The sequence below is a fragment of the Pleuronectes platessa genome, chromosome 18, assembly GCF_947347685.1.
Source record: "Pleuronectes platessa chromosome 18, fPlePla1.1, whole genome shotgun sequence".
In the NCBI taxonomy this organism is placed as follows: domain Eukaryota; kingdom Metazoa; phylum Chordata; class Actinopteri; order Pleuronectiformes; family Pleuronectidae; genus Pleuronectes; species Pleuronectes platessa.
The window spans coordinates 10,739,986-10,761,802 of NC_070643.1; the positions used below are offsets into that span (position 1 = coordinate 10,739,986).

Genomic DNA, 21,817 nt, shown 5'->3' on the forward strand with positions numbered 1-21,817 from the left:
GTAAATGATGCTGGTCTTCACAGGTGACTGTAGCCCCCCCCCCCCGACAGGAGATTATGTGCTTGTGTGCGCTTACAGTAAAGGCAAGGGGTAGTGATGGATAAGGTTTTCTTTAACAAGTTAAGTCTATCATTCTCACTTTCCACCTTAAAACTATGACATGAACTGAACTATGAACTAGTTCAGAATTTAAATGGTGAACTATGAACGTGAACTATTCATGTTTACTTGTATGAACTGAACTTTGAACTAGTTCATGAGAGGTGTGAACTTGCACAACACTGGTGTGCTGCTCATCTAGTATCTGAATATGACATGAATACAAAACAACAGGAGTGAATCTGATCCTATGAGCCCTTTTTCACACCTCACGTTCTGACAGGAGAAGTGCAGGTGTGATTCAATACATGAGTAACGGCCGCAGTACCAAGGTTCCAAGGTCGACTCCATCAATTTTGCGCATTTCCTGAATTTTAATTTACGGTGCCTGTTGTCGTCTGCTTCAGATCTGATGGATATGGTGCATGTTCGCTCTGCATGTTCATCCTCCGTGTAATTATTTGCATAAAGAGCGTAGCTGTTTAAAACATTTGTCATCGACAGAGCGAGTTGAGGGGAACTGGGGACAGGAGGGGTAGGGGCCAGATGTCACTGATAATAAATAATAATTGCTTCAAACCACAATGCTTTCACTCACTCATGCATTACCACCTCGACTCGTGTTCTCTCCAATGCCCTAAAAAGTCAATTTGAAATCACACCGTCTTATTTCAAAGCTTCTACTGCAGCAGAAGTATATTTTTTTCTTCCCATAACATATTTTACATACCTCACCTGGCTGTGTAGCAGGGCGTGGCCCACACACAGTTGGAAGAGGTTGTGCAATATGTTTCCAACCCGACTCAAACCCTCCCTCCCTCCAGAAATTGTATTCGTGTGGCTTCGAGTTTTTTTACTGCCGGTTTCAACCCCAACAAAAAGCCACAACACAGAGATCTAAGAAGTTGGACTCGGGCAAAAGGGAGGAAACTTCCACGTGGACCCTCACTATCCTGTCAGGTACACTGTGAAGTTTGTGTTCGGTTGTGTCACCCCTGTGTGCGGTGTGTTTTCACTCTCTTCCTCGTGTTGTTGTCCTCTTCTACCCTCTCTCCTAAACTGTTCACTGCTGTGCTTTCCCCCTTGATGTTTTCAGTATAATGGGACGTCTGTATTATATGCTCTGTTTTCAGCAAGTAAAGAAAGCTGTGACTTGGTTTCTTCATTCGCTTCCCAACTCAACACTGCTGCATTTTTGCTCTGTGAAAATAATAACTTGTTTAGTAGCAATCCGGAAGTTTCAGGGTAATGTTGTATTTCCTCTGTGCCCTGGGTTGGGTCTCACATTCTGGCTCACTTTCCACTAAGTCGATGTGTTGTCGTACACTTCCTGATTTGCCGCTGTGATCTTTCCTCCCTGAAGCTGCCGGTCATGGGGGACATCAAGAAAGGGAAGAAGGCGTTTGTCCAGAAATGTTCCCAGTGTCACTCAGTGGAAGAGGGGGGACGCCACAAAGTGGGACCCAACCTGTGGGGTTTGTTCGGGAGGAAGACGGGTCAGGCACCTGGCTTCTCCTACACAACGGCCAATATTGAGAAAGGTATGGATCACTGCTGCAATTCCTAGAGACTGATTGGTTGAATTTGTAAATTTACGATCAAGGTGCAGCTGCAGCAAAAACGTTCAAATCAGAAACAAAAGCAACATTAAGAGATCCATTTGTGTTTCATTCAAAAGTCTCATAGGTAAGGTTAAAGTCTTTAAAGGTATTTGTTTTAGTAAAGAAGCTTCTCCGCTAGAGAGAGAGATAGATAGATAGATAGATAGATAGATAGATAGATAGATGGATAGATAGATAGATAGATAGATAGATAGATAGATAGATAGATAGATAGATAGATAGATAGATAGATAGATAGATAGATAGATGGATAGATGGATAGATGAATGAAAGTGCAGTGCAGCACAGCAGCTTGGTTCTTTTATTTTCCATTCCCGGCAGTTAGAGGAGCAGGTCTGAACAGGTGGGACAGCAGTGAAGGAGACTTCCCTCCCTGTTTGTGGAGGCAGGAAAACATAAACCAAGTGACAACATGTGTTACAGTTCATGCTTTTTATACACGTGACATGAAAACATATTACATACATTAACATGCAGTTGATGTGTATGTTTGCTGTTTTAGGTATCATATGGGACGAGGAAACTCTGAATGTCTACCTTGAAAACCCGAAGAAGTACATCCCCGGTACCAAGATGATCTTCTCTGGGCTCAGGAAGAAAAGGGACAGAAAGGATATTATAGCTTATTTAAAAGACTCCACCTCCTAAAAATACTACAGAACAATCATGCAGCTGCAGACAGTGGCGTTACACTGTACCTTCACAGTGTATTTGTTATTTCTGGGACTACCTTTTGTTGCATTACAACTTTGTTTCCACACTGTATTTGTTCACATGGAGACTGTTTTTAATTAGCATTCCTCCAGTCACTTCTCAGGCGGGGCTTCTTAAAGGGGCAGCCTTCCTTTTCTAAAAGCTGTCGTTTACACAAAAAAAAGTACTGCTTCTTGCACAGAAACTATCTGGTTTCACACACTTTGCATTTTCGCCACTTTAAATCCTACTTCTTACCATAACTGTAATGGTAATTGTTATAGAGTTATCTTTGTATGTGTATTGCTTGTTGGGTCTCTTTCTGTTTTTAAGTGTTTTTGTTTCTTGGGTCAATTTTGAAAAAGTTTTAGTGTTGTGGTCACGAGCTATAGCTGAGCCCAGCTGACTTTGGGCGAGAGGCGGGGTACACACCAATCGCAAGTGAATTGCAGGTCAGATGATCATCTATTTAACCTATTATGTCGCCCCAGGTTTGGTCCAGATTCTGTCATCCGGTCCAAATAACTCATGGAACTATGGCACTTGGGCGTTCTACTCCTGTTTGACAGATCTGGGCCACAAGTAAGCCATGGCAATACCGCAGATCAACCAAAGGTGCCAAAGGTGGCCCCGAATTTGTTTGTGCTATTTAGGTCATATCCCCCACATTGGCCACTTAAGGTTCATATCATGACACCTTGCCAAGAGCACTGCATGTTATCCAGAAATGTGCCCTAAGAAAGCCCAAAGTCCTGCATCGTTGCCTTAAGCCACCCGGTGAAAACCCACGTCAACACTAAGAGAACAATTAAAACAGAATTTTAAATATATCAAACTAAAATTAGGTAATGGGTAAAAAGCTTCCTAGTTGGGAAACTGCTGAGATTTCACCAAGGCCTAAACTGTGGCTCCTGCAATAGATGTGTACTATTTTACACATATGTGTTGAAAGTCCTAAGTGTGTATGTTTAAGATGTTGTAGATTTCAAAGCAGATGTCAGTGTCCTGCAGCTCATGAACATTTGTATTGATAACTTCAATGAACGTTAATGTGCTTTTGTAATTTGTGATAGGTTTTGGTTATACTGAATTTAAATAAACATTTATAGTAAATGCAAAAAAAATTACCTGTTTTCTTTTCTACATATCTCTGTTGTGTCATAATGAATCAAACAGGGCCGAGGGCGGGTCGTCCACTAACTAGAACGTCTGAGGTTTGCAAGGTAAAGATACAAGACTCAAGATCCACTTTATGTCATTCAGACCATTCACTAGTGAAATGCAGAGTAAAATGAAATCAAGCTGCACCCAGCTCACAAAGGTAACTTAAAATCGTATGGGTTTCATTAAAGATATTAAAGATCTAAAATAAAACCAACAATAGGATACTGCTAACATCTAAATTAAATGACTAGGGTTACTAACCCTAACCCTATTGAATATATAGGCAAACGAAGTGTTTAGACATGAATATCATTGCACATAATGGATGAAATTGCATAAAGATAAATAGGTGTCTCACCAGCAGATTGCAGCGACATAGATACACTCACAACCACCGACCGACACAACATGAGCAGCATTTCACTGCAGACATTAAATGACTTGAGCCTCCAGAGAAAAAACAGCCGTGTCAGTGTTTGAGAACCAGCTTGTTATCCAGGTTCCAACCTAAATACTGTACATGTAAGACTGCACCACTTCAATGTCCTCCCCATGTTGATCCACTGGTCGAGGGAGTTTGGATTTACCATCTCCTTGGTTTTGGAGGGAGTTTGGAGGTATTTTGTAATTGCATGGATCACATTTATAAAACCTTCCTAATATAAAAGAAGAAAAATCTGTCGTAGAGCGAAATGTCCAGGAGATGGGGCCATTTCCCTGACGAAGACACCATCAGCATCACTGTGGAGATGAAACGTGCCAAGCGAGTGGCAGCATGCGGACAGTGAGCTCACACATTCAACCTGCTGCACTGAGCTCCATCCAGATGCTACAGCCGTGACAGGGACTCTGATCCGCAGCTGGCTCCTCTGTGTTGGCTCCACTCATCGGCCTCTGCTACAGGTCCCCCCCTCCAAACAGCTGTGTTGTGTGGGAAGACGCCGGTCGATAAGTGGATCAGATTTATTGGCGGTGCAGATTGGCCACAGCGCGCCAGATGCCAGAGGAGCCATAGAGCGAGGGACTGCGCACCGTGCGCTGCGTCTAGGTGAGAGGAGACAGACGATTTCAAGTGGAAGGTAAGGTGCGTGCGTTAAAAGCAGTGCATGGTGTGGATGACACTGTTGTCCATGCATCCTCGGGGCATTAGAACGAGCTGCAGGCTATGTAGAGACTGATAGAAGGGGAGTGAGCCTCAAGAGTGAAGATGGAGTGACCAACGTCCTGTGCAGCATCTTTTCTGCAAAACGCACGTGGCTCAACGCGGGATAATCATTTTCAATTGCATATATCACATATTCGTTTGATCATGGATTTGGGAAGAGGTAATGGCAAGTAGGCATGTGTGTGTGTGTGTGTGTGTGTGTGTGTGTGTGTGTGTGTGTGTGTGTGTGTGTGGGTGTGTGTGTGTGTGTGTGTGTGTGTGTGTGTGTGTGTGTGTGTGTTTGGGTGGGTGGGTGAACCTGTGACAGCTGCATGACTGTTATGTCTTGTCAGTGAGTGCATGGTCTCATCATGGCACATGCAGGGCTGCTTGGAGTTTGGGGGGGAGGGGGGGCACAGTGTTGACTGCATCTGCTGCAGTGTTGAGGGGCAACAGGTTTATAATGCTGTGAGGATAGAGAGAGAGAGAGAGAGAGAGAGAGAGAGAGTATAGAGGACAAAAGTGAGGGAGTGATGAAGCATCCTCAACAGTACAGAGGGGGAGGTGACAGTTGCCAGTAACTGCATTAACCTCAGACAGCATAAATAGTGTGTGTGTGTGTGTGTGTGTGTGTGTGTGTGTGTGTGTGTGTCTGTTTGTGTGTGTGTTGTGGGAACATAATCCTGTTTACATTGTGGCAAGCTGAGCTGTGGTACACGGGCAAAAGGCAAGCTCCCAAAACATAAGTCATTACATTTTAAGATGAAGACATGTTTTATGGTTAGGTTAGGTTAAGATTAGGTAAGGTTTAGGCTTCAGTTAAGTTAGGTTAGGTTAGGTTAGGTAAGGTTTAGGTTTAGGTTTAGGGTTGGGTTAGGGTTAGGGTTAGGGGTTAGTTACATTGAAACTTCTAAGGACATTTCAATGTAAGTCAATGAAATGTCCTTAGAAGTCATTGGGACATGACTCTGTGTGTGTGTGCGTGCGTGTGTGTGTGTGTGTGTGTGTGTGTGTGTGTGTGTGTGTGTGTGTGTGTGTGTGTGTGTGTGTGTGTGAGACAGCTTGTGTTTGTGTGTTTCAGGGAAACTAGAGTAAACAAGCAAAGCAGTAGAATGGATCTGGTCAAAATTGCAGTGTCCTTCCACCTTCTCCTGAGTCCTGCGTGGGCCTCCTCCCATCACCCTTTCATGGACAGCATCCTCTCTGCCCAGTCAGGTAAGAAGACATCCATCTGTTTGTGTGAGTGTCCTGACTGACGGACATGTAGCCTGCCTCTGTCACGGCTGCTTCTCTCTGTCCCCCCCCCCCCCCCCCCCCGCCTGCCTCTCAGCCCTCAGGTTGCTGGATGAGCCGATGAGGTTCGACCCCTGTTGCCTCATGTCTCCGCCTCCGCCGCTGTTCTTCCCTCCGCCGCCCCAGCTGTGGAAGCGAGGCAGCCCCGTAGGTCTCCACAGACGCACTCTCACTCAACCTGTCTGCCTGATGCGCCCTCATTAACTTTCAAACCTGTGTGTCTGAAGGATTACGTTAGCATGTTGGAGCCAAGTGTTGGTGGAGGAGAGGTGCAGCAAAGAGAAAAACCCGTAACACCTGAGGGGTGTTCGCCTGGCCCCCCCGGACCTCCTGGACCCCGGGGCCCAGACGTAAGGCTGTGTTTTCAAAATAAAATACCGCACAATGTTGTAAACCGCCATTAGTAGCTTTTCAATCGGATTACATCACAGCGCATCACGTAATGAAATCATACTGTAGATGCAAATATTGTTAAAAATGATGTGGAACTGGAACCAAATTACCTTTTTTAGTATTGATTTGTCTGTGCTCAATAGTGGATGTGTGAGCTGTATAGATTTGTTTTCATTTTCCAGGGACAAGGTGGATTGCCTGGCATCAGAGGACCGAAAGGAGAGAAGGTTTGTGTTTTTTTTATTTCCCAAATATGCCTCTAATGTATTTTGCCATGAAAGTATGTGTGCGTGTGTCCTTGTGTTTCACTCAGCTCTAATGAGCGCTCTGCCTCATGTCCCCTCATTTGTCCTCCTCCAGGGAGAAATTGGACGCCCGGGGTCAAAGGTGAGTCTCTCTCTCCTCTCCCGTATATATCTCACTCTCTCGCTCATCCCTCTTTGGTCCGTCTCTCGCGTGTCCTTGGAATAATGCGATCTGGATTTCTCCTCCTTCTCTGCCTCCTTTGTCCAGCTGATACGTCCTCAATCTTTGTGATGCGATTTGTCTATTGATGCGCTCAAAATATCCTCGGCAGCTGCCAAATGGGTCATGCTACATTAGACTCTGTAGCCGCTGCGGCCACGTACCAGAACCTGATTGTATCCCTGGATGTGGTCTGTCCGTCCTCCTCTTCATCATCCCCCTCTCTTCTCTCCTCCTACGAACCCCCCCTCCCCTTCTTCCTCCTTCCTTGCCTTGGCCTGGCTCCATTAGCCCACCGTACTGGACTCCAGTCCTGCTGATCCAGCCTCTCCAGCATTCCACTTCTGCACTTTAATCTCCCTGAGTGCTTTTGCTCTCCATGATAAATCACTCCACACAGCAGCAGCAGGTCCACAGTGTCTCTGCAGGCCTCTGATTTAATGACAGGCGGCTAAACGGGAGTGCGCCGCAGGCATTGCAGCACCTCTGGGATACTCGTCCAGGTGTCACCGAGACGTGAGGGCGTTGTGTAATATATCGGGCCCTCCTGCTCGATTAAAGCTTTATTCCAGTCCACTCGTTAAGGTCCGTGGCATTGTTAAGGTTTGCAGGCTGTAGCCTTTGTCCTGTTGTTATCAGGGCATCACAGATTCGCAGCTTATTTGTTAGTCTCCATCGAAATCAGGCCAGCACAGTCATTAAACAAGCATGGTGTTGAGCCTCATCGACAAACACGGTGGAGTTACAAGGTGCCGAGTTACCACAAGACCGTCAGTCAGCAAACCGCTCCACAACTAACTCTTACAGCTTAACACCACACAATTAGCAGGTTCTATATTAAACGAGCAGAGACAAATCTGTTTGTGTTCCTGCAGGGTCGGACAGGAGCGCCAGGCCTCCCCGGGAAACAAGGGCAACCTGGATGGCCTGGTCCAGAGGGACTCACGGTAAATCTCATGGTTTTCCATGAACTAACACATTTTTGTGGAAAATGGCTCATTACTAATATGGCACAGACCAAAATATATGGTCATGTTTTTTTTCTTTATTAGGGTGAGAAAGGGGATTCAGGACTCATGGGATTACCAGGACTGAGGGGCCCACCAGGGACAAAGGTTTGTCACATCTGGACATCATCACACACATGTTCGATGCCCTTCTGTCTAATCTTTCACTCATCTGCCTTTTCAGGGTTTACCTGGCTACAAAGGAGATAAGGTAAGTTCAGTAACATGCACCATAGTAGCTGCTTGAATGTACTAAACTGTTATATCCTACGTTTTACCTCCCTCTCCCCCTTTTCTTCTTTGAAAGGGGTCTCGTGGTGACCTGGGGTCAGCAGGACCAAAAGGCGATAAGGTTTGAGTTTCCTATATTCCAGGCCCTGGCCTTGTTTTTGCAAAGTGTTCTATGTGTTATAATGGTCCAAATCATTAGATCAGGCAGTGACGTCCTGTAAAACAGCTTCTGCTAGTATCCAAAGTGGTTCAGGATATGTAATCTGTCAGGTCCTTACCATTCAAATTGTCTGTGTCAGAGCTGGATTACATCAACTTTAAACACTCAAGTAACTAATCTGTGGTGGGAATTACATGTCATCTCACATTAAAGCTCTCCTTTGGTCCATTTAAAGGGTTCCATTGGTTTGTCCGGGATGCTGGGCCAGAAGGTAAGAATGATTAATCAATGGGGATACTTGAATATTTGATTTAACATCATAAGGCTGTTCCTCAATTACACTCCTCTCCCAGGGTGAGCAGGGACCGAAGGGAGAGCCAGGAGTCTCAGGGAGGAGAGGACCAACTGGGCGGCCTGGGAAGAGAGGCAAACAGGTGAGAGGAAGACAGGAAGGAGAATACACGAGACTCCCTGACTCTGCTCACACACACACACACACACACACACACACACACACACACACACACACACACACACACACACACACACACAGAAACAAACACACAGCTGGCCTACATGTCACTCTCACTTGCTGTGATAAAGTCATTGAAACACGACTGCATTTGTGTGTGTGTTTTTTTTCTAATATTGTGATGTTTTCTGGTTTGCACAGGGCATGAAGGGCCAGACTGGAGCCTCAGGAGTCATGGGCCCTTCAGGTCCCCCAGGTCCAAATGGCCTTCCTGGGCCACCTGGTCCCCCGGCCTCAGGTAACTCACACGCACACAAACACAATCTGTATGGTGTAGGCATGTGTTTGTTACCACCGTGTCATAAAGTAAGTTTTATTCTGCAGGTCTCTATCTAGAAGGTGAAAAAGGAGAGAAGGGACTCCCCGGTGCACCAGGTCGCTGTGACTGTGACACCACGCCTGGAGCTAATAATGCTCCTTTCGGAAGCTACACACAACGGGGGGGCTCCAATAAAGTCCCTGCAGTAAGACTATGGTCACCACAACACAGCCCTATATCATACATATTGAATGTGTATGACTACTGTAGCAATCTTTATTCATCAGTCTTCAATGCCCTCTCGTTGTTTACTTGAAGATATTTGTGGTCACCAATAAAGAGGAGATGGGCCGTCTCCATCTGGACAATGCACTGGCATTTAGGAAGGATCAGAGGATGCTGTACTTTAAAGATAAAGATGGATGGAAGCCCATACAGGTAACCGATGCTGAAAGCTGTAGTATATTTCACAGTCAGTGAGCCAGTGAGCACATGACATGATTTACAGCTCACAATAACATATATATATCAAGACTAAAACTGTGCTTAATTTAAACTTTACAGTTTATTATCTAAATTTTCTAGCTTTTGCCAGCAGAGAGAGTTGTTGGTTTGATGACGCTTCTAACACGACAAACAGAACCTCTGTCTGCTGCACCCGGCGGCTCCACCTCTCTCCTGAATAATGTGGAGGATTTGTTGCTGTTGTAAACGCGTCTGTGCAGAGAACCTCCTGCTGCTTTGGGCATCTGTGAAAGACAAACTGCGGCCAAACTCTGTTTCCAATTCCCTTAACCCGCAGGTCATGTCTGAAAAAAGGGCAGAGTGTGTAAGAATTTGGGGCAGCTTGATTGAATTGAAAGGGGCAGACGGGCCTTGGCGGTGGTTTGTTCTCTACTGAGTCCTATCCTAGTGTTTTCATCTGCAGTTGTTTGTTTGTTTATTAGTTTGCAGGATTATGCAAAACCACAAAACTGTGAGGAAGGATGCAGTTTGCGTCAGAGATGAACACAAAATATTAAGTCACATATCTTTAACATTGCTACAAAACAATTTTGATAGGACAACAGTCTGGCACATTTAGGGAACTGATATTTTTGGAGTGGTGAATTTGGTGCAGCTTGAATAAATGAAAGGTGCTGTCGAGGTATGAGCTCTACTGAGTACCATTGTAGTTTACCAGGTTAAGCCAGGTGTTTGCCCAAGATCCCATTACATCTGGTCACCTGAAATTTGAGGTCAACGCTTGTTTTCCTCTTCACAATTCGTCCAGCCCTTCCAGGCGTTCCAGTCCACAGAGAAAGTCCCGGACAGAGAGGGTGTGTGTGGGGACGGGAAGGTGCATGCCCAGCACGGAGAGGAGTGTGATGATGGAAACCAGATTGTCACTGACGCTTGCCTCAGTGAGTTACCTGCTTCTCTTGCTCATCTATACACACATGCTCAGCAATGTAAAGATAAAGATATAAAAAAATAAATCCTTGAATAACAATCTACAGATCTGCTAGATGAAGAAAAAACCACTTCTCTTTAACTACAAAGCTTTTTGCTGCATAAACATCATGCTGCCATATACCCAGTTGCTCATGAGACGCCCCACAGAGCCTAACTACAGTGCACCACAGAGTCTGAGCCCATATGGCAGAGGATCAAAGCAGTGCGCACTGTGAAACCTTCCCCTGATCTTTCATTAATCTCACCCTCTCTTTTTTTGCTGCCATCCTCCTTCTACTCTCGGCTCGGCTGTTCAATTAAATTAGCAGGAAAAACGCTGTATTAGCATCTGTGAAACACGGAGGTGTGCCAAAGCAATTAGTAATGTCTCCCCTTCCCTCCCTTCTCTCCACAAAACCCTCCTCCTCCTCCCCCTCCTCCTCCTCCTCCTCATCTCCTTCACTTCATCACCTCAGACTGCAAGTGGGCCTACTGTGGAGACGGCTACCGACATGAAGGCATGGAGGAGTGCGATGGAAAGGACTTTGGTTATCAGACCTGCAAGTCCTATCTTCCTGGGTATGCTCAGTCGCAGCTTCTACAAATGAACACACTAACATACACCACAAAGGTGCCAGAGCACTTTGGTGCACCATAGGTCGGAATTTCACAGAGATCTTCTGTGCCAAGATTGGACAATGCAGTTTTCCCTTTTTCCACAGATGCTTTCCAATCTCATTTTAACACACTAAATATGGAGTTAGAGCTTGAGATGGTTAGCTTAGCTCAGCACAAGGATCTGAAACATTACACCGAGCTCTGTCCATGATCTTATGACCTCTCTGTTTTTTCCTGCTGCCCTTGTAAAGCATTTTGTAGCTCAGTTTTGTAAAATTGCTCTATACATAAAGTTATAATTATTTATAACTTTTATTATTTATATCATTTCAGTGTTACTGCTAAGCTAAGCTTATCTGCTGCAGATAATGAATACATGGTGCACCAAATCCTCTTATGTAACTCTTGGCAAGGGAGCAAATACTCTGAGCTAGTACATCATAGGTCATTGGTGTAGGTACAGAATTTACTGCAATCTTGTTATAAAACATTTCTCCCTGTCCCCCTGCAGATCCTTTGGGCAGCTCCGATGCACCGACTCCTGCCTCATCGATTCCACCGGTTGCAAGTACTTCACCTGATCTGAAAAGTTAACAGCCGCATTGCGACTTTGCAATTCCTCTGTCTGATCACGGGGAATAAACATCGGATTTCTATGGAAGTTTCACCCTTTAAGAAAACCTGACGGACTGAGAGGGAATTAAAGGGACGCTCTGGTGCCTGCTCTGAGCCATGGATAGTTATGGGAGTCAGCTTTCCAATCGACTGTCTCCCTCGTTGGAAGTTTAACTCTTTCGCTGAGCCTCGGAAGAACAGCTACTGTCACACCATTGGCTGCAGCACTGTTATGGACACTTTTGATTGTGGGAAACATTTATCAAAACATATGACGTATGAAATAGTTACAATATGTATGACTTGCTGACTGTTAATGCATAAATAAGCTGTGATCTCAACTTCTTTTGTAGTGACAGAGAAAAAAGAGCCTTTTCCAAAAGAGCCAATGATATTATGGATACTATATGTATTGTAGTATGCACATATTTGTGAATATTTGTGTACATTAAATTAGAAAAACAAATATTTATGAAGTACAGTGCTGTCATATTGCATGTAATTGTGTTTCGGTGCACATCAGACTGCTTTAACCTGTACTGTAAATGAACTCGCCAAAGTGTGGCCCTCTAGAAAAGAATGTGACCGAAAGAAAAATGAATGCCGAATGATTTGAATTTCTCACCAGCTTAATTACACTGCTCTGTGACACCAAGATGACTCCAATAGGAATTCACTGAAATGTGATTAACTGCATGACATGAATGTATAATTCATAAAACACTGTACGCCAATAAAGATTAGGCCCACACTCAAAAGAGTCCTCATTCAATTGATGCAATGCGGGTTGGCAGGTCTGTTCGGGAAAAGCAACCTAATACCAGAAATTAGAATATGCCAATGCCAAACCATTTAAACTGCTTTTAATGCCCAGCAGCATTGCTCTCATTGCCAAGTGTATTGTTATATCTACAAAGCAGTGCCAACATTTAAATCAGTTAAACCGTCCTTACCCAATTACCATGTTTTTTTAAGACACTATATTATCATGCATACAATATTTGAAATATAAAATATTGATCTGTGGTGTATATTAGAGTGTTACTTATAGACTGTATATTAAGATGGAAAACACATCTGCCCTTCTCCCCAATTCTCAGAAATGAAGCCAAAATATCCAGATTTTGAATGCCGCCGTCTTGAATGCCAGAGTCTGCGAGGTCACACTGACGTGAATGCTTGACCAATAGCGAGTCACTCTCAGTGGTCAATCTACTGCTTTTAAATTCAAATGGTCGTCAAATTGTTGAGGTTTTTTCAGAGTATGCTTGTGTTGTGGCTTTTTGCAGCACGTTTTTGTATTTGCATGGTTTGGGGCTTTTTTGCAGCGCACACGTCATCAAATCGATGAAGTTTGTTTTCTTAATTTGCACGTGTTTATTCTATTTACACGTGTTGAGCTCTCTCGGCCACCGTAGGACAACAGTGGATCTGGCGACCACGTGTAAGAGGGAGAGTCTGTGGGCGGGGTTTCAAATGAGAAGCAACCAATCAGAGGAGAGGGTCCTGCCACAACTCGTCCCTGCCACGTACCGAGGATCATCTGCTGCTCAACTTCCTCTGTGCTGCTGCGGTCTGTCTCCTCCTGGACACGGACTCCGGGGACATGGTGCTGCAGGTCATGCTCAGCTGGCTCTGCTCCTCTCTGCTCCTGCCGGCTGTCAGCGGGGGGAAGCTGCCTGAGGCCGAGATGCAGATGGAGGTGATGTTCAGACCCTTCCTCTGTCACCGGAAGTCCAAGTACGGGGACGTCCTGCTCGTGCATCACGACGGAATCTTCGAGAACGGAACCGTGTTTCACTCCAGGTATGTTGATGTGACCAGAGGTGAATATAAAAAAAAAAGCTTATTACTCGCAGCATCACTTCTCCCACTTGTATCTCCATGGTTACGCATCTGTGTGTGTGGTCACGTGACACAACCAAGCAATGGGTCAACCTCACCACTAACTCAACAAAACTAACTAACTAAAACCTAATGAGTGTGTAAATTACCTTTTTAAATACTTAAATTAGATTAGCACTAACATTGTGAGAAAAGTCCCAGTTAGAAGTTTTGACCATTACTTAAGGTCTCAATGCTGCTTCTCAACCAGTGATCAACACTTTAGAATCTGATCAAATCAATAAAAGTTCAATTTAATGGTGTCATAAACCATTTTCCAAATAAGATCTTGTAAAGATGCAGGGCCCATCGTCCCCATGGTTGTCTCAAACAGGCTGCCCATCCAATTGACTATATATCCATGAAGTAATTTGGTCAATCATCAGTACTAAAGCAAAGGGGCCTTGGTCATTTCCAATACAGCATATTAATATATTTTACTGACAGAAGCTAATGCAATGAAGTGGTGAGTGAGCATTGACTGTATTTTCTCTATTTTTATAAATGGGCATTGGGTTGGTTTCACAAACAGAAGACAGTAATAGAATTACTTTACTCTTTAGAATAAAGCTCCTAACAGGTCAAAATGAAGGTGTGAAAGGGACTCTTCCATTTTATTTCATGTACATGGTTTACTATAAGCCCTGTTCTTTGAAATAAGTCACTTTAAGATGGAAGTCTGACTCCATCTGAGCCTGTAACGACCCACCGCCTCTGTGTCTGCCCACAAGTCGGAACGAAGGCGACAAGCAGCCGGTGTGGTTCACGCTGGGCATCAGAGAGGTGATAAAAGGCTGGGACAAAGGCCTGCAGGACATGTGCGCTGGAGAGAAGAGGAAGCTGGTCATACCTCCAGGCCTGGCCTATGGGAAGGAAGGGAAAGGTACAGTAGCTGTGTCCGTGTGCATGCAAGCTTCCCTGCATGTTGTTATGCAGGTATATTAAACTCTCTTCTAAGAAAAGCTTTTGGTTTTTACACTATGTGATGTAAGTATGTTGATGCATGCTTGTATGTAAAACAGTCTTGTTGGATTTCTAGGACTGCCACACTGAATGAGGGTCTCATTCAGTTGTATAAGTCCACTTTCTCTCAACATGGAGCATGTGAACTGTCCTGGTAAGCACACCCCACTCTAACCAATAACATCTCATTTCTCCTCCACATATGTGACCTTTGCTACGGCAAGAAACACGACTAACTGGCTGTCATTAATACTCACATACGTCTTCACAATATATATATATTCATATGAGAACATATGACCAAACAAGCTGGTTCTCAGTACAGAAACAGGCTGTATCCAGTCTCAGTTGTAGTTGACCTCTCATCCTGTGGTCGTATCCTCTTTCAGGTAAGATCCCACCTGAAAGCACACTGACCTTTATCATTGAGGTCGTTGAAATCAGAAATGGTCCGAGATCGCACGAGTCCTTCCAGGAGATGGACCTCAACGATGACTGGAGACTCTCCAAACATGAGGTAAAGATCAAGAGTTGCATTGGTCTCTGTTCAGTAAACACTCTGACATGAGGTAGATGAATTAGCCTTGGCCTCCCCAATGTAGGGCTCAATACTAAACACCAAAATGTTTAAATCAATTCTAAAATTAATTCAGTTTTGGTTGAATTGTTTGTATTTGTCTGTATGTTTGTGGCTAGTGATATCTGCAACACATAATAGGAATTATTACTTCACACGTTATGCTACGAATTGACCACAAGGGGGCAGTACATGCACATGATATAGTAATATGGCAGCAGGTCACGTGACCGTCAGTCTCTTCAGTACTACACCATACACTGTATATAAAGTACGATACTGAGTAATGATGCTCTATTCTTAGCAAGGTGACAGATACATGCTATCAAAACTATTGCTATTAAAATTTAACTAAATAAACAGGCACTAACATAAACAAATAAATGTAAATACACTTTCAAATCGGAATACATATTTTAAGATACTTTTACAGATTCACAATCTGATAACACATGGACGGATTGAGACTCACATTTTTCAATAGCTCTGCTGCAATAGTGGCCCCATACAGATGAGATGTCACAAATCTGTAAAAACAGAACGCTCTTGGTACGAGGATTCACGACAGATTCAAGTCTGTGCACACCTGGAAACTCAAAGTGCTCAGTCCTTTGAAACTTATGCTTTAAAATAATATGGATAATTTCATTTATCCATGGAGATGTGATTTTGGAGATGATCTTTCAAAGTTTAAAACAAGCTACAAGATGAGTCATGAGTTAAAAATTGTAGTATTGCCTATTAAGTAAACGTATTTCTTAATCCTCAATTGGAGGGAATGTAACTGGATTTGTCTACACACAGTACAAATGTGTGTAACCAAATATTTTTGTCTCAATCTGCATCATATTTAAGTCTATTTTTGTGTTTCTTTTTTCTCTCAACCCCTCGCTGTGTGTCCCTCATTGCCCTGCCCTTACTCGATCTGCCAGGTGAAAATATACCTGAGGAAGGAGTTTGAGCGTCATGGCTACCCTCCCAACGACACTCTGCATGAGAACATGATGGAGGACATCTTCGCAAAAGAGGACAAGAACAAAGACGGCTTTATATCCTCCAGAGAGTTCACTTACAAACACGATGAACTGTAAAAGTCCCTCCCGCTCCCACGACACGCTCAGTCATGGTTCATGGTGGCTGCACTTCGGTTGCAGAGGTTATTCTCTCAGGTCACCTGAAGTGGTTTTATAGAAGTGCTGTTTTTGTATGGTGTGGGACACATAAACCTATCCTGTTTAAAGCAGCGTGTTGTGGGTTTTAGTCAGTGACTGTGTTTATGTGCTACTTTTAGTTATATTTCAACTGCAAATCTTAGCCTATTTGTTTGTCAACCCATTTTGCTCCCTTTAAGACCACTAAAGTTCCACTTTTCTTTTTTAAACCCTTAAAAGCTTTGGTAAATTTTTATCTCAATCCGCGTATTTAGATCTTTATCTGTTTCAGTGCCACAGAATGTCTGAGGGAACAGAAAAGGTGTGAATCCATGGGGGCAGGTAATGTAAGATGATATCTGCAATGAAATTAGTCTGTCAAAATATCCGTGAGAAAGGTACATCGCCCATGCACACGCTGCTAAAAGGACATATTGTTCAGAATAGTTTTTTATTCGATTTTTTTTAAATAAAAACAATTAGAAATGGATGTTAAAGTGATCATTTTTGTATTTACTTTGATACAAGAATAATTATCTATATCCTTTAGAGAAGAATCGTTTGAATGGACAAGGAGACACAACTGTTCCTGCTTTTTCTTTACACTGTTCTGGAGGCAGTTTTTTTTTATATTACAAACAGGACACATAGAACCACAGTGCTGCCCTGTTTCATTGAGGTTGACTTTTTTAATGTGAACACATCAGAAATAACCTCAATAAGCAAATAGCTGCTCTGATTTGGAAAATGTTTTTATATTAGTTTCTAACTTGAAATAAATGTGATTTAATAAAGCTACTGGGTTTTGAACAAAATGCTGTGCTGTACTTGATGTTCACACACTGCACCAGCAGGTGGCACTGTTTACACAGGTGTTTGTAATGGCTGCTACGAGGGAGGTGGGAAACTGTATACCTCACTCATTATCTATTCATAAAAGACGATACCCGAGTGTAACTTCAAACGGGTGCATCCCCATGCTGTTTGCAGTTTCAGAAAGCTTCACATCACCTTTTGTTTTTGAACAATTTAATACTTTATTTTGGAGTTTAGAAAAATAATCACATAAACACAGGAGAGCACCGTTGCACTGAATGTTCAGTTAAGTATAATTGTGAAATGTGTTCAGCTGAGATCTTTTTTTTCCCTCATTGAGGTTAACATTGAAATAAGGCTGAATCATTGGCTGCATCGAAATCCCATAACAGAGGAAAACGGATACAACTTAAAAACATACTGTTTACTGTAAACAGTATCACTTGAATAGTGTGGTAAGAACTACTTCAAATGACAGAAACCATCTTTGAGAAAAGTACTTTTTGTCGTGTACTGTGACCACTAACATTAAGGAGGCGTGATTTGTGACCTTTACTGCAGCCAGCCACTAGGTGGCGATTGAGACACCTTGGCTTCACTTTGGGAGAACGGTCATGTCGTCCATCTTTAAATATAAACTATGATTAAAATGTGATGTCAGCGCAAGTTGTAATATATATATAACTGTGTACAAGGAGCTGCCCCTTGTACAGAAGCTGTTGGTGGTTGTTTTTTGGTTGAATTCAGACTTTAAAAGTGTCACTTTATATAACATAATAAAACATCTCTTTGACATATACTGTATCACAAGAGGTATAATGAAAAATATTCTATGCTTGTAGATACTGAAATGCTTGAGGTTTTACACTGTGTCAAGAGTCATGTTAAATATAGTGGGAGCCACTGTCCTTGGAGTAATGTGTGTGTGTGTGTGTATGTGTGTGTGTGTGTATGTGTGTGTGTGTAGTTTATAAGTAGGGAGTGCCCTCCTCCTCACACGGATTCAAAACATTCCACACTGGAAAAGGTCAGAAGGTCACATAGTCAGTATAAGGCATGGAGCCTGTTTGACACTCGCCACATCCACACATGCTAACATACTGAACGCAAACAAAACACACACAGGGCTCGCATCCAAACAAGTCCATGGCAATTGTGTTATTGTCATGAGGAGGAGGAACAGAGTCTTTTTCTTTTGCTGTGTGGGGGACGAAGAACGGCCTGAACTCATCTGAGGTGTGTCCTAATCATTGGTGGTTTGGGGTTCACTGAAATAGAAGAGGAAAGAAGAAGAAGGCGTTAAATAAAGATGAGCTCATGGTTAATTAAAGCTGAGAAATAACAAGCGCCGGGGCTGCAGCTGCTGCTACCTCTGTTCTCTTTGCTGGGGTAGATCCGATGGAAGGGCCTGAACTCGTCTGGAGGAGGTAAATCTTCTACCGGGTGGAAGTGGAACTTGGATTCAAAATCATCTGCCAGAGCTGCATGGACAGACAGGTACAGTGAGATAACTAGTTCACGTATCTGACACACTTCTCGTTGTGGTGTCTAATTCTGTGAGGTCGAAAAGTCACAAGCGTGAAATGTTGAGTCTCACCAGGCCGTGCAGGTGTCCGTTCCTGAGACTGGATGGGGGCAGGAGAGGTGGAGGCGGAGGGGGAGGAATGCGGTTGGACAGCTCCGTGTTCGGGGAACGTGCCGGAGGAGCTGGAGGAGGAGCCAGCCGACCCGCACCTGTTGCCGGAGAGAGAGGAGTCTGAAGTCAGCAATGGAACTGACATATTAACAAGTATAACACCAAAATTGTAAAACTGTTTTTTAACATGTTATAAAAAACTGCATTACACAACACATGCTCACATACCAGCAACACCTGTTATTATATTATGGGACAGTTTTAAACGCAGAAAAAACGTAAGAAAAGAACTCGTGTAATTTCTAGTGGTGTTAATCTATAACCCACTTGTAAAATCAAGTGTTTGTATGCTTGTGTATTTTGTCTCTATGATTATTAAAAAGCTACATTCCTACACAACCAAGGATGTTATGTTTTCACCCCTTCCTGTTTGTTGGTTGGTTGGTTTACTTGTTTGTTTGTAAGGAACTAGATTGAAGTCCAGTGCAGTTGTATTGTTTTTCCGATCATTATTATTTGTCAGGTTGCCTCGTCTAGTGCATGTTTGACATCAAGTAACCAAACTGAACCACAGGATGTTCGTTTCTTAGCTGCTCTTTCCCATAGACCAGTGGTTCCCAAACTTTTTACAGTCTCGTACCCCTTCAGACATTCAATCTCCAGCTACGTACCCCCCCCCCCCCCCCCCCCGACGCACGGTATACAGTCTATAACACTTGAAACTTTGAAATTGTCAGGGATTTTCAGGACTTATAATAATCGTAGATGAAAAAATAATCTCATCTACGAAATTCTTAAGGATCAATTAATCGATTGTCGATTAATTATGCCCATCCCTAGTTTTGACTAACGGTCACTAACCTACCTGTAACTTTTTTTGGCAGTGTAATTTATTTTGCTGAATATGGGTATTTTTGGCAATGCGAGTTGGCTATTCAGACTATTAAATATTGCACGATTATTTATAGCTCAGTTTGAAAATGTAATGGGCTTTTTCACTTTGAAAACGCAGATAAAATGTTCTCCCCACGTACCCCCTGAACCACTTCGCGTACCCCTTGGGGTACATGTACCCCAGTTTGGGAACCGAGGCCATAGACTATATTACACCATGGACAACTTCCTCCATGTTAGTGGATGGGACAAGCACATCTCAAAGATGTTTTAGAGAGTTCTTATTTAACCAATGAATTCTGGAGTTTAGTTTAAATTATTTTACTACAGCAGCTCCATCCAATGAACACTACTGCACAGACTCTGTCTCCAAATGCGCAAGGCGGCATTTGTATCCAGGATATTCTGGCTTCATTACTAGATAGTGATGGGAAGTGGAGACTTGACGTCAAGCTTTATTTACAGTCTATGGTCATTCTGCAGAGTCATATGCAAGAAAAGGAGCAGGGTCCACCTACCTGCACTTCTGGGCACAGCAGGAGGCCGTCGGGTGGGAGCGTTGCAGGGGTAGGACGGCGGCAGTGAGCGCATGGCTGGGGAGGGCACTGGGGCCATCTTTGGCGGCGGTGGAGGGAGGTTGGTTGGGCAGGTGGGGGTAAAGGAAGATGGGAGGGGTGGAGGAGGAGGTGGGGGAGGAGGTCCCAGAGGGCTGTCCCGCAGGATGGGGAACCTCGACGGCTCGGAGTGGACTGGAGAGGGAAGCAGAGGGTAGAAGCATCCCGAGGTGCGGTCCCCTGGGGCAGCGGATGGAGGATGGAAAGGAGGTGGTGGAGGAGGAGGAGGAGTAGAGGGCTGGGAGATGGAAGCGTGATGGGAGTGCTGGATGGGAAGCCAGGTGGGCTTGGTGACCTGGGATGGCGGTGGAGGGGGAGGACAGGAGGGGAGCGGCGGGGGCCTGCTGGCGGGACGGTCCTGGAAGGCTTGAGGTGGGGCGGCGGTGGGGGAGGAGCAGAGGGAGGGGCCGGGGGAATCAGAGGGGGGGAGGAAGCAGGGAAAAGAGGAGGGTGCTTGCTGCCGTGAGAGGGAGAGGGAGGAGCGGAGGATGAGGGAGCGTGTGCGCGGTGGGTGGAGGTGCGGGGCTCCGGCGTCATGTGGGGCTCCGGGTCTGAGGACGTGGGTGGGTTCCACAGCGGCTTCAGGGACGCTGACGAGCTTGATCGAGACACTTTGACACACAAGAATGAAAGATCGTCAGTGGGACGGTCAAAATAACCAGAGAAGGTTTCTGAAAATTAGAGCCCGAAAGATTTAGAGCTTTGGGGGATGATGTCAATACCAATGAAGGGTTTTCATATCATCAAACATAATAGAATTGGCCAGCCAATACATCAGTCAGGCCTCTACTGAATATGTGTCTGGTAAAAACCACCAACCTGAGGTCTTGACTAATAAGTCTCTTTGTCCTATAGGCCTGAGGGAGGGGAACCCTCCAGCAAATAGCCCACCCAGAGAGGGTCCCATGGGCGTCATCCCTCCTGATGAACCCTGTGAGGCACCGACACTGCTGGATGCATCTCCACTGCTGGTTTTATCATCTGGTGAAAAAACACAAAGACTTTAGAGTCATCAACGACATGGAGACACACGGATATTTATCATGTCAAAATTACAACACTCTGATCCTAGCTGGGTTTTAACAAACATATTAAATTACACAGTCAATCACGTATTGATTCATTCATCCAGGAAACAGTCTTGTGAGAGATTGTGTTCAGTGGTTTCATGCTTGTGGGAATTCTGTTGGTAATTCAGGACAGAAAACCACATTAAAAAGATGAAAGCAGTGGTTCATGCAGGAACATGAGCAGGAACAAGTTTGCACCACCCAAATCACGCAATGTCCCTGAGGGCCAACTACACCATTTTTCTGTTTACACGGTCAGGCTTAATACATGCAACTGTCACTGTTACTGACTTTCACAGCAGACAGGTTCCATTAATCCACCTTTCAAACCTTTTAATAACGCTGATTCATCATCTCACTGAAAGGACAAATCCATTAAAGTTTCATTGGTTTCTCATGCGTCAGCTTTCTAGTGTGTCAATGTGAATAGAAATAATAACCCTGAACAATGGTAAGTTGTGAGTCATTTGTATGAAAGTGTTT

The 21,817-nt window shown here is 44.1% G+C and overlaps 4 protein-coding genes across 4 annotated transcripts; 3 read left to right on the forward strand and 1 right to left on the reverse strand.

Annotated features, from left to right (window-relative positions):
• The first annotated feature begins 898 nt into the window (after positions 1 to 898).
• On the forward strand, positions 899 to 3,541 carry LOC128461623 (cytochrome c-a). Its single transcript, XM_053446632.1, has 3 exons — positions 899 to 1,059; positions 1,463 to 1,640; positions 2,224 to 3,541. The coding sequence occupies exons 2-3, from the start codon at positions 1,472 to 1,474 to the stop codon at positions 2,367 to 2,369; spliced, it is 315 nt and encodes a 104-aa protein (XP_053302607.1). The 5' UTR covers positions 899 to 1,059; positions 1,463 to 1,471; the 3' UTR covers positions 2,370 to 3,541.
• Positions 3,542 to 5,834: 2,293 nt separating this feature from the next.
• On the forward strand, positions 5,835 to 11,855 carry LOC128461690 (acetylcholinesterase collagenic tail peptide). Its single transcript, XM_053446744.1, has 17 exons — positions 5,835 to 5,937; positions 6,053 to 6,162; positions 6,243 to 6,365; positions 6,591 to 6,635; positions 6,769 to 6,795; positions 7,749 to 7,820; positions 7,926 to 7,988; positions 8,065 to 8,091; positions 8,188 to 8,232; positions 8,507 to 8,542; positions 8,625 to 8,705; positions 8,945 to 9,041; positions 9,128 to 9,267; positions 9,381 to 9,500; positions 10,336 to 10,465; positions 10,973 to 11,075; positions 11,626 to 11,855. Exons 1-17 carry the CDS (start codon positions 5,835 to 5,837, stop codon positions 11,693 to 11,695), a joined length of 1,392 nt encoding a protein of 463 aa, XP_053302719.1. The 3' UTR covers positions 11,696 to 11,855.
• Positions 11,856 to 13,236: 1,381 nt separating this feature from the next.
• Positions 13,237 to 17,091, forward strand: LOC128461691 (peptidyl-prolyl cis-trans isomerase FKBP14). The gene is made up of 4 exons (XM_053446746.1): positions 13,237 to 13,535; positions 14,345 to 14,496; positions 14,966 to 15,093; positions 16,086 to 17,091. The coding sequence occupies exons 1-4, from the start codon at positions 13,336 to 13,338 to the stop codon at positions 16,242 to 16,244; spliced, it is 639 nt and encodes a 212-aa protein (XP_053302721.1). The 5' UTR covers positions 13,237 to 13,335; the 3' UTR covers positions 16,245 to 17,091.
• A 225-nt stretch (positions 17,092 to 17,316) lies between these two features.
• LOC128462154 (WAS/WASL-interacting protein family member 3-like) lies at positions 17,317 to 21,180 on the reverse strand. The gene is given in 6 exon segments (XM_053447454.1): positions 17,317 to 18,388; positions 18,491 to 18,601; positions 18,723 to 18,854; positions 20,169 to 20,634; positions 20,637 to 20,875; positions 21,084 to 21,180. Coding segments are annotated over 6 exon segments (1,086 nt in total). The 3' UTR covers positions 17,317 to 18,347.
• Positions 21,181 to 21,817: the final 637 nt, after the last annotated feature.